This window comes from Ceratotherium simum, chromosome 3 (genome assembly GCF_057802395.1).
Source record: "Ceratotherium simum simum isolate JZ-2026a chromosome 3, ASM5780239v1, whole genome shotgun sequence".
NCBI classification, from domain to species: Eukaryota; Metazoa; Chordata; class Mammalia; order Perissodactyla; family Rhinocerotidae; genus Ceratotherium; species Ceratotherium simum.
In genome coordinates, this window is record NC_141902.1 from 30,339,403 (window position 1) to 30,352,740 (window position 13,338).

The window sequence follows — 13,338 nt, forward strand, 5'->3', positions numbered from 1 at the left end:
CTCTAGCAAAATTCCAATGGCATTTTTCACAGACATGGAAAAAATGGTCTCAAAATGTATGGAACCACAAAAGACCCCAAATAACCAAAGCAATCTGGAATAAGAAGAACAAAGCTGGAGGCATCACATTTTCTGATTTCAAACCATATTACAAAGGTATAGTAATCAAAACAGTATAGTACTGACATAAAAACAGACACATAGATCATTGGAACAGAATAGAGATCCCAGAAATAAAGCCATACATATAAGGTCAATTAATTTACGACAAGGGTGCCAAGCATACATAATGGGGAAAAGATAGTCTTTTTCAATAAATGGTGTTGGGAAAATTGGATATCCAGGTTCAAAAGAATGAATTAGATCCCTATCTTACACCACACACAAAAATCAACTTGAAATAGATGAAAGACTTATATATAAGACCTGAAGCCATAAAACTCACAGAAGATAACATAGGGAAAAATTCTTTGACAATAGTCTTGCCAATGATTTTTTGGAAGACACAAAATGCACAGGCAACAAAAGCAAAAATAAACAAGTGGGATTATACCAAACTAAAAGCTTCTCCACAGTAAGAAAACAATTTAAAAAATGAAAAGGCAAAAAATGGAATGGAGAAAATATTTGCAAACCATATACCAGTTAAGAGATTAATATCCAAAATATATAAGAAACTCATACAATTCAAGCAAAAATAAATATAACTCAATTTAAGTCTATAAAAGAATCTTTATAAACATATTTCCAAAAGAGATGTACAAATGGCCAACAGATACACGAAAAGGTGCTAAACATCACTAATAATCTGGGAAATGTAAGTCAAAAATCACAGGAGGTTATCACTTCACAACTGTTAGAATAGCTTTCATCAAAAAGACAAGAGAGAAATGTTGGCCAGGATTTCAAGGGAACCCTGGCTCATTGTTGGTGGGAATGCAAACTGGGTACAGCCACTATGGAAAACAGTATGGCGGTTCCTCAAAAAATTAAAAATAGAACTACAATATGATCCAGCAATCCCACTTGTAAGTATATATCCAAAGGAAATGAAATGGGGATCTCAAAGAGATATCTGCACTCCCATGTTCATTGCAGTATTACTCACAATAGCCAACAGACATAGAAACAACCTGAGTTCATCTACAGATGAACAGATAAAGAAGATGTGGTGTATATATATGTATGTATATATATATATATGTATGTATATATATACATACATATATATATATATGTATATATATACACACACACACACAACGGAATACTAGTCAGTCACGAGAAAGAAGGAAATCCTGCCATTTGTGACAACATAGATGGAACTTGAGGGCATATGATAAGTGAAATGAGTCAGGTAGAGAAAGACAAATACTGTATTATATCACTTATATATAGAATCTAAAAAAGCCGAACCCATAAAAACATCTCCCCATTTTCCCTGGTGATTATTGTCAACAACACTGCATTATATACTTAAAGATGCTAAGAGAGTAGATTTTCAATGTTTTCACCACAAAAGAGAAATGGTAATTATGCGAGATGATGGGGGTGTTAGTTAAGGCTATGGGGGTAATAATTTCCCAATATATAAGTGTATCAACTTAATACATTGTACACCTTAAAACTCACACATTGTTTTATGTTAATTACATCTCAATAAAGCTGAAAAATTTTTTAAATAAGAAACAGTATAATGAAGTACAGATGCTATACAAAGAAGAAATGGAGATAATAGAACTGGGCATCAGAAAGGGGCCGTCTCCCCACTTTACACTCTTCAGCACACTGGCTTCCCCGTCCTTCTCCTGACACGCCAAACATACTCCTATTTCCTGTTCCTAGCATTAGCTGTTCCTTCTGCCTGAATCTCTCTCAATATCCTGTTGGTTTGTTCCCTCACGTTTTCAAGCCTTTGCTCAAATGTTACATCTTTGTTTGGATTTCCTTAAAACTTTATTTAAAATTACAAGTCCTGCCCCATTTTCAATCCATACCACTCCCACACTTCATTTTTCTCAAATAAAAAAAATAATAATCTACTTATTGACCCTGATTTAGTTTATTTTCTGTTGCCCCCCCCCAATTGAATTGTTCTAAGTAGGTAAGAATTTTTTTCTATTTTGTTTACCCTGCTATATCCCCAGGGTCTGTTAAGCACTCAATAAACATTTGTTGAATATCCGTGTGCCAGTCTTGGCACTTAAAGTGTCATTTTTCTAATGGCTAACATAAAATTGCAACTAAAATGTCTCTAAACAATAAATCTGAGACTATTGGCAAGGAAAGAACTTTCTCTCTTTCTTCAAAATAGAAACAGGGATCTAATGGTCCACCTTCCTATTGTAGCTACTACAACAAACTCTATTACTATCTAATTATTCCCCAGGAACCTTTTGCACCGCCTGGTTAGTAGAAGTGCAAGAGAAGATAAGAACCTAGCTCTGCAAGTGCACTACTCCTCAGGGAATAGCAGGGCTTTGGATTTCATGGTAAACAAATAAAATTTAAAAACAGTCTCATCTGTTGAACAAATAGTTTAAAAATATTGGGGGAGAGAGTCCCAAACCTCAAACGTCCATGATGCAAGGGAATAAATACAGACAATGCCTTCATCTGGGCTTACATCTTGACCATAAATATGAGCTTTGAAACTGGAGAGAAGAAAAAACATTTTTTCATGACTAAAATCACTCATGGCAGATTATAGACTGGATCATCCAGCTCTTCAGAAGTCCATCACATGCTTTTCTCTCCATGGGGTAATATTTTATTCCCCTTTTCTGACTTTTTTTCTTGGCACATATCCAAGGAGTGCATTAAAATTTTGTGGGCCCTGTTACAAATACTGAGTTTTCTATAATAAAGGAATTTACTGGCAAGTGCTTTCTTCATGCTCTGAAAATGCAATATCTGATTAGAATAAAATTCGGATAGAACAATTTGAAAATATTAATTTTTCTCTTGTTTCCCTGAGTCTTGGGAAATACATTTATCTGGTTTCCTTATACCTTTAAAATATTAATCAGTATTGTTTACAAAGATACCTGGGAATTTTGTGTCAAAAAGTATAACTGATAAATTACTGGAGGTGGGTTTATTATCAAAGTTATGATGAATTTTGTTACTCATTCAACAGAGAAAATATGATAAATCTCTAATTTTACTATGATATCATATCTGTCCAACCCATATATTGTTCTCAGTTTCACTAATTTAATATGTCTTGGTTTATGTGAAATGACTCTTCCTTAAATGACAAAACCATTCAGCATTTGTGCTCTTTCTGTTTCTTGCTTTTATAGGATCTTCCTTGGACTGTGACTTTATATAGTTAGTATTCCCCAGAAATACTGTAACAGGAGTCCCAAACAGGGTGAGTATTGATACTGATTTGATATGCCTCTGTTAGGGTCCCATTGTCAGTGAAATGACTAATTAAGACAGCTTCAAAGAGGTATCAGGACACAGAGAGAGCATAAAAGACAAAAATTAAATGAGTTTAATAGTTCATTGAAATGAGCTACGAAGATAACCACTAAGACCTGTGCGGCAGCTAAGTGAGCTTTTTCTTCACTAAAAGCAGCAGAATAATCTGTGGGTAGCCTAGAAATTAGGGTATTTTTGAAACTTATTCATATCAATTGCTTCATATTAATATTCTATTTCTCTCTTTGCTTCTGTATATTTTGTACTCACTATATGTACTTCAGTATAATTTAAATGTTCTCAGGTTAAAATCACTCTAGCTTTCATTTCTAGTGACTGACCAAGATTCACTAGCTCCATAGCTTTCTCTAGAGAAGATGACATTTATTGTTTTTCAGATACTGTACGACAACCCCAGCTGAGAAAATCATGTAAATACTCAGGATAAAAATCGTAAATAATCTTTTTTTAAAAAATCTTACTACAGACTCACAACAGATCAAGGGAGAATCTATGTCTTCCAGGACAAAAAAAAAAAATTATTTGTGAAATTCTGGTACCTGTCCCACATTGCCCCCTGATATGATGTGATTTCTATGGGAAAAAAATGGACTGAACTACCAGGTTTCATTCAGACCTGATACAATCTCCATAGCCTCACAAGCAATAAGAACCCATAAACAGTAGTCCTTCCACGTTAGATGCCAAATGTAGTAGCCAAGAGCAGGCTTCTAAGGAAACAAGATATATAAAAACGTTGTTCAATAACAAAAAAACTGGAGAGGGGGGAGCAGGAGTGAGTGAAGCAAGATGTTCCATGTTTCAAGGTTGTCTCAATAGAAAATGCCTAGAATGGGCATAAAAATGTACCAGAGGTATGTGTAAAAATGAAAAGAAAGACCAAACATAGAAAGTAGCTATGAAAGTAATATGGAAACGTCACTCACACAAATCAAAAAATTTTTTTCTACTTCACAACATTTTTTGCAGCAAAGCTGGACACGTCTAGTCACATTCAATAGTCCAGTCACTCAGAGTCCAGTCTCCCTATGGCCAATTGCCCCAATGACACATCTAGTTCTCACCTTCACAAGACAGTATATCAACATTTTCAACCAGACAATTTTAAGCGCCAAAGTGTAGGACTCTTCCTCATGTTGTGGAGCTGAATCCAACAGGCTGGATAGAGAGAAAGCATTTCTTATATACCAAACATGTGTTGGATGTAGTCATATAATATAGGATCTATGCTGGAACCAGAGAGGTCCTTTCAGTCATCACCTTACAAGACCATAAATAAGCACAAAAAGAAATATTCCCTGTGCTCTTTCATTGTATCTCAGTGAGATAGAACCTTTTGAAATATCTTAATGTAAGTAGTACTTCATTTGGTACTATTATCAATATTAATAACTATAATAAATTAGTTTTACACAATCTTTCGAAAGAAATTTCACATACACAGGTTTGTATCTACTTACACTCTATATGGTAAACAGATTAGGAAATACACAGAGAGAGGTTAAGTGACATACTCAAAATTACAAATTTTGTACTCTTTATGTGTAACCCACTACACTGATCTAGTTTAAAGGTTGCCTCAAACCATATTTTTATTTATATTATTAATTGCAACTTATCAAAATAAAATCATACTCTTGGGGAACAGGTTGTGACGATCACAGTATTGTTGCTTGAACAGAAACCTCATTGTTTATTGCTTTATCAAAAAAATGGTAGAGAAATTTGGTGTTTTCAGGAAGAACCAGCATATTCCACTAAAGAGCAATAACCAGTGTCATCTCCATGTCTTCCAGACTAATGAACGCATCCAGCAGAGAAACCACCAGCTCCATCAGCCACTTTATCCTCATGGGCTTTCCCTCAAGCCAAGAAATGCAGCTCCTCTACTTCGGGCTCTTCTCAGTAGCCTATACCCTGACCCTGATGGGGAACGCAGCCATTGTCTGTGCTGTGAGGTGGGACTGGCGCCTTCACACCCCCATGTACATCTTCTTGGGCAATTTCTCTCTCCTGGAAATATGTTATGTTACCACGACCATCCCTAACATGTTGGCCAACTTCCTGTCCACCAGAAAGTCCATCTCCTTTGTGAGTTGTTTTGCACAGTTTTACTTCTTCTTCTCTTTTGGGTGTGATGAGGCATTCTTCCTTTGCATCATGGCCTTTGACAGGTACCTTGCCATCTGCCATCCTCTGCATTACCCACACATCATGACTAAACAGCTGTACACTGGCCTGGCCATCTTTGGATGGTTAGGTGGGTTCATCCTCTTCCTAACCCCAGTCGTTCTCATTTCACAGTTGCCCTATTGTGGCCCAAATATCATTAACCATTTTGTGTGTGATCCTGTGCCCTTGATGATGCTGTCCTGTTCTGAAGACACCACCACAGAGTTCACTTACTCTACTTTCAATGCTATTTTCATGATTGGCACCTTTCTCTTTATACTTTGTTCCTATGCTCTGGTGATTCTGGCTGTGCTACGGATGCCCTCAGAGGCTGGCAAACACAAGGCGTTCTCCACTTGTGCTTCTCATCTGGCTGTGGTGATCCTGTTTTTTGGCTCTGTTATGGTGATGTATGTTAGTCCTGGATCAAGACACCCAGTGAAAATGCAGAAAACTGTGACCTTATTTTATTCTGTGATAACACCTCTCTGCAATCCTCTAATATACAGCCTCAGGAACAAGGAGATGAAGGCTGCCCTAAGGAAAGTCTTTGGGACTGAAATACCTCTTCATGAAACATAAATCAGAAGTCACAGCCTATCTTCATAAGATACGAGCAAGATAATTTTCTAGAGAATTTAATAATTTTGGTTAGGGAACTGTTACGATAAAGTCCATTTTCATTTTAAGTATCACTCACTACATGATGGGTTAGTCTTATTTAAGAAAAAAATTGTCTTAAGAAATTGAACTCTTCTGAAATATAACTGAGGTCTAAAAGTAAGTATAAATCTGCTTCATATTTCAGAATTGGAGCAACATATAAGGATGTAACATAGGTCATAAACTTGTTTTGGGATGAACACTATAAACAAATTCTTCCCCACTGGTAGTTACTGACTGAGAGAAAGGATATCTGCATGAAGTGAGTCCAACCTTGCAGGTGTGATCTTATCACTACCTCCAAAGAATGATGCATGTTTTGACTCCATGGATTTTAAAGAAACAAACTAATAGCCTTAGCTGGATATTAAGTAGTAGATCAGAGAGCACCCAAAATAAGAATTAAGAATTTAGTGGTTATTATTTATCTCTATAGGGTTAAGATAGATGCTAAATGTACAGGGCCAGACATTAGTCAGGACCTAACTCCCTTTGCTGCAAATCCGGTGCCTATTGACAGGTTCTAGGACTATATTTTGTTTCAGTATTTTTGCTACTTGACATATTTTTTTAATTGTTTATTGCAGTAACATTGGTTTATAACATTGTATAAATTTCAGGTGTACATCCAAAATGTCTCTAAAGATCTTCTCTTCTTTAAAATACATAACCACAATTGTCTGTTTGATTACGTATTTTTTTTTAACCATTGGCCATCTATTTTTTTGAGGATAGCTCTAAAATATAATGAAAGGCAATAGGAGGACAAGATTTGATTTACAGAACTACGTTTACAGCCTTCAGAAAGTCATCTATTCCACAAAGTGAAGTGCAACTGTAATTGGACGTCCTTTAGGAAAGAACCAAGGATTTGATGTTGTCTGGACTTGAAGGGGTGGGATTTCTGGGGGTTCCAAAACTAAAGAGAAGTTTTCTCTGTTCTATTTCATGGAAACAAAGTGAATTGAATGGCTGAACAATTGCCTAGACAAATTATTTACACAGCAAAACTTTAATTATTAACTTCATCCAAAATATCTTAATACAGGTGTAAGATGCTGACATTTTCTTGATTATTTTAATTATAATTTCCCTCTGGGTGCTTATGGTTCATTCATTCTATAGTCATCTATCTTTCTGGGAAAAGAGATGAAAACGTGTGGTGATCAATAAAACGTACTGTTGATTGTTTCTAAAAGCGTGTGGTTTCTGCATTTGTAACTAACTTTGAGGTAATAATTAACTAGGCTCTTTACATCCCACACTTTCCATATCCTGGGAAGACTTTCACCTCATATTTCAGGCTGCTGCCACTTGATGGAATGAAATCCAACTTATTTAGTAAAGTTCACTAAATTCAGTCCTTTATAAATTAAGAATATAGTGATAAAAAAATTCGAACTTCAAATTTGTCTAATTTATTTTAATAGATGATCTATTTATAAGGATGCAAACAAAAATCTATCCTACTCAACAGATGATTTTTTGTCTTCATAATCTCCCTCACATACTGCCCTAAACTACTATCAAAAAGTTATTCTTTTCAAACCATATAATAAATTCTTACCTTCTCACATACAGTGGACAGTTTACAGCCTACTGCATTTATTTCAATAATACTCACTACAAATTGAGCATTTATCAGCTGCTAGTCACTAATATAAATCATTTATATAAACTATCTCCAAATTTTCCAGCATGCTTTTATAGGAATAATCCATGTGAAGTTAATAGGAAAGGAAAAAAAGTCTGCTAAATTAAAAAAAAAAAAAAAAGTCCTACATTTAAATAAAGCAAGCAATGGGTTACATCAAATTAAGCCAATTCGTGAAGACTTCAAGAACATCACAAGCATTATGACTCTCCAAAATAGATATACTAGGATAAAGCTTCATTCAATTTTGGCAGGATAATTTCCTTTTCCCTCAAATCCCCTCACAGAACTATTATTCCACTGAATAAGTTTTGAGGACAGTCACTTCATTTAATATATATAACAACCCTCTGGAGCAGGTTATTATCAATACCATGTCAATAAATTAAAAATGTAGTGAGGTTCAGCAGTTTCCCTAATGTCACACAGCTAGTAAATAATATGGAACCAGAAGGTTATTGTAGCAGATGCTTTTGGTAAGCTGCTATTTTCAGCTGCAATTATGCTGAACAGTTCCATCTGAATTCTAACTCATACTGACAGTGCCCCACTCGAAAAGCACCACATATCTTTCAAATTTCTGCCTCAGAGTTTTCAGAAGCCACCAGAGCCCCCACAGCCTATATAAGAGTGCAGCCCTGAAGAGTTATGGGGTCAGTACAGATGGATGAATGCGTCAAACATTTATATTTCTGGAGGACATTTGCTATACATTTCAGATTCCATGGAATCTAGTCTCCTCCTTAGGTAGCTTTTCCTTCTCTTTCTCTTACTCTCCTTTCTTCTTGCTTTCTAAGATCACTTCTCACATGTAACATCTGCACCCCAGTCCTTGTCTCAGGTTCTGCTTTCAAAAGAGCCCATTAGAACACAATTGGTAATACAAAGCCCTCTAAACCAAACCCTCGGTACGATATCCTGGAAATATGACAGCAAAGACCACAGTGTAGGGAATAAGTCAGGCGGTGATAACCCCTAGTATAGAAGAGGATGTACTTGCTAAGACTTTCATCTGTGGTAAATTGGGAGGAAACACAGGTGGAAGGGAAAGCACTGTCTATACAAAAGCACTTGAATGGGATGGAGACAGTGGTAATTATAAGAGCTGCGGAGTCGGGTGACTTTTTATTTCCTTGACATATTTAAGAAAGAATGGCAAAGTGAGCTCAACCACTTATCAAGTCAGGGCACATCTCCTCTAAAATAAAGAACAAGTTGCTATATTTTGCAACCCCTGCTACTAAGAAAGAGGCACAGGACTTGGGACTCTTCATATTTTGCAGGCAGATGAAACCAAATGTGTTGAATATTGCTCTGACACATTTATCAAGTGATTGACTTGGAAGTCTGCTGATTTTGAGTGAGACCCAGAGGGAAAAGAAACCTCTACAATAGGTTCAGGCTGCTGTTCGTTTTGCCCTGTTGCTCAAGCTATAATATAAGAATATGATGTGACGAGCATTACTAGACTTGTAGAGCATATCCCTAGAGTCCTAACAAGATATGATTTTTTTTCATTTTTTGTTTTTTTTTTTTTTTTAATTTTTAATTTTTGTGTGTGTGTGTGTGATGAAGATCTGCCCTGAGCTAACATCCATGCTAATCCTCCTCTTTTTGCTGAGGAAGACCGGCTCTGAGCTAACATCTATTGCCAATCCTCCTCCTTTTTTCCCCCAAAGCCCCAGTAGATAGTTGTATGTCATAGTTGCACACCCTTCTAGTTGCTGTATGTGGGACGCATCCTCAGTATGGCCAGAGAAGCGGCGCGTTGGTGGACGCCCGGGATCCGAACCCAGGCCGCCAGTAGCGGAGCACGTGCACTTAACCTCTAAGCCACCGGGCCGGCCTCCAAGATATGATTTCTATTGCACAGAACTACTCGTTGTTTGCAAAGGAGATCGTGATTTCCATTGAAGGAAAGAAAACTGAGCATCTTACCATAGGAAATCAAGTGGCTATGCAAATAGAGCTTCCCATTATGAAATACATACTGTTACATCCACCAAATCATAAATTCAGTCAAGAATGGCAGCAATTCATAATGCATTGGAAATATTATATAAATGGATATGGCCAGACAGGTTCAGAGGACACATCACCTACCTCTGCTGTACCAACACCTTTTCCTTAGTTTACACCTATGGCCTTATCAGGGGTTCCCAATGACCAGTAAATGAAGGAAGAAGCTCAGTACTGATTCATGGATGAGTTGACTTGTATATTCATTGGAGCCAACAATAGACGTCTGCTGCATTCAGCCTAACTCAGAGGCTGACTGTAAATCATGATGGTGAGAGCAAGTTCTTCCAGTGTGCAGAAATGAAAGCAGTAAATTTAGTTGTCCAGTTGTATGATGGAAAAAAAAGCCTAAGGCAAGGATATACATGGGCTCTTGGGTTGTAACAAATGGATCTTCTGGTCAATCAGGGATCTGGAAGAAGCAAGATTGGAAAATCAGAGATGAAAAGAGGCATGTGGATGAAACTATGGAAGTGAATACAAAATATGCAAATCTTGATGTTTCATGTCAATACCCACCAAAGTGGATGAACTTGAAAGCCAAGTGAATAGAATGATTTATATTGTGTGCCAGGCAGCTTCTGTCGTCTGTCATCCCATGCTTGCACAGTGTGTTCACAAATGGAGGAGCCATAGTGGTAGGATTAAGGCAGTGTATGAGACCCAAAACATGGGCCTCTTACCAAAGTTGATTTAGTTATTGTAACTAACGACAGACTCTGCAGCCAGCCAGCAGCAGAGACTTATGCTGAGCCATCAATAGGGTACCATTCATTGAGAAGAGCAGCCAACCAATTGGTGGCAAGTTGGTTACATCGACCCCCTTCCTTTGTGGAGAAGTAATGCTTTATCTTTTCTGAAACTGCCACTTATTCTGGAGACAGGTTGTCCTTCTCTTTTAATAATTGTACACATTTTCTATTCACAAATAGAGACATTTCTCAATTCTACATCTTATGTGCTATAAATATATAATCTCAGCCATTAAGAGAAAGAGTGATAAATATAACTACATTTTAAAAACTTTGATTGGCTTAAAAAATTACTATACATATATTGAACAGGCAAATGCCAAAAATGGTAGAGGCTAATATTCACAAAATATAAATAATTCTTTTAAATCAAGAAAAATGAACAAATGAGTAGAAAAGGAGTTACATTCATAAATGAGAAGAAAAGGAAAAAAAAGGAAGTCAAAACAACCAATAAAATATTCTTTTAAATTCAACCTAATTACTAAAGAAGTAAATACACAAATAAATAACAAGACATTACTTTTAAACATTCATAATGGTAATTTTAGGAAGAATTATAATAGCCTGTGTGTATGTGTTTTGAATGGGAGGAAAGTGAGCATTCTTACAACCCACTGGTTGGAATGTAAGGTAGCATAACACTTTTGGAGAACAACCTAGCAATATGGCAAACAAAAGCCTTAAAATTATATATACATTTTGATCAGCTTTTGCACTTATAGGAATTCGCTGTAAGGGAACAACATCACAGAACTGTTTGTAATAGAAAGAATCGCAAACAATCTAAATGTCCAACAAGAGAGAATTGTTTAAACAAATTATGCTGTAGCCATAAAATAGAATATTATGCTCCCGTTAGTGATTAGGTAGACTTATATGTACTAACATGGCAAAAGATTCATTCAAGTGTGTATATTTTAAAAAGTATGCTCCAAAGCAACATGTATGGAATGATCCAATTTTTCTAATGTAAGTATGAATAGAAGGATAAACACCAAATATTAATGTTATGCCATTTTTTGTTATGATTTTTTTTTAGTTTTCTATAATGATATGGATGCTAATTAGCATAATTTAAAAGATATTTATAAATGAATCAACATTTTGGGAGAATCCTAGAGGAGAAGAAATCATAAAACAGTGCTCGAAAGACAGTGTGAATGTAGATGGAACAGGGGAGGGAGTGAGGAAAGTTATGGATACAACTGAGGCATTTTCAGCATAAACCAGGCTCTCCCTGAACCATTGCCAGGTGCCTGCCTCCAAGCCTATTAAAATTCTATTTCTGCCCAACTTCTTCTGAGGTAGGGATTTACCACTCAGAACTGAGATCAACAGTCATATCAAAGATGCCTGTGAGACTCTAAAAATCCCAAAAAATTCTTGAAATTAATTAAATTCACTTTCATGTGGAAATTCATTGTTTAATGTACAGGGCATGTTTAGAGAGAACAAAGGAGGCAGCATGGTGAATTTAAGCACTACCTACACCAACTCCAAAAGTTTAGATATCATTGATCTACAGTCGGTTATGAAATGACCAAATATGTATATCTGCCGATTTCTCTCAATTCCACCCAAATTCCACAGGGGACATAGCAATCCTAAGAGCCTTTACAGACGTCCTGGGGAAGACTGTGCAAAGAGGAACCTGGGAGTCCTGGGCCATAATGCCCAAAGCAGAGCCTGGCCCAGCACAGCCCTTGGAGCTTAGCTGCCATACCTTTTACATAATCCTTCCTGACAACAAGAGGGCCTGGGAACGTCAGATTTACCCCAGGTCACCACTTTCTGCCAATGCCTTTCAGGTCCAGTGCTGATTTCTTCCCAGAGTTTAAATCTAGAAACTTAATCAGGACCTGGTTTCCCTTGGATACTCCCAACTTAAGCAGTGACTTTCAGGCCTGAAAGACATTTTCTCTTCAGCAGTAAAAAGTCCTGTTAAGCTTAAGCTTAGCATTGTCCTGGAATATCCAAACTGCCGTGATTTCTAGCACCCCAGAGTTTTCCTGTATGAGCTCAGCTACCAACCGACAGATTGAGTGGGGCAAAAGAGGCAATGAGCTCATTGGTGATATCACAGAGCCTCAGTTGCCATGGGACCAATTCTAGGAAGAAAACACAGAGAAAGGGAATCAGAGAATGGAAAGAAAAGAGAGAAAAATGTAATAATAATGCAGAGTAAGAGAAAAACATATGGATTCAAACTTACATTTAAGGAATTTATCTGAAACTGAAGCATCTAGAAAAATTCATTTTTTTTCAGAATGGCTGTCTTTCTTGGGGAAAGTGACATGTCAGAGAGGACTGGTTTCCGAGGTACTTCTGAAATTAAAAAGCGAAAGAACTGATTTGGAAGGTTACATACTAATGGGATACCAACATAAATATTATTCATTACAAAATATTTTTAAAATATTGTACCAAAGAGATTAGATAGCCATCATCAAGGTGATAAAGAATCAGTAGAAGTTTTTCATAAGCAAGCTACTCAAAGAGAGGTTCAAAAGGAGTCTCCAAGTGTAACATGAAAGCATTAGGGGTCTAAGACTTCTAGATACATCAGTGGTGCTTCCAAAATGGAAAATTAGAGCATCCTTAGTTGGGAGAAGAAACAGGAAGCAG

At 36.6% G+C, this 13,338-nt stretch overlaps 1 protein-coding gene across 1 annotated transcript; it reads left to right on the forward strand.

The window, feature by feature from the left end:
• Positions 1-5,235: 5,235 nt before the first annotated feature.
• Positions 5,236-6,204, forward strand: LOC101396343 (olfactory receptor 11G2-like). Its single transcript, XM_014780389.2, has one exon. The coding sequence runs from the start codon at positions 5,236-5,238 to the stop codon at positions 6,202-6,204; it is 969 nt and encodes a 322-aa protein (XP_014635875.2).
• Positions 6,205-13,338: the final 7,134 nt, after the last annotated feature.

Bases quoted from the DNA above. Each gene is read 5' to 3' on its own strand.
- LOC101396343 (XM_014780389.2), top strand. From the start codon at position 5,236: ATGTCTTCCAGACTAATGAACGCATCCAGCAGAGAAACCACCAGCTCC.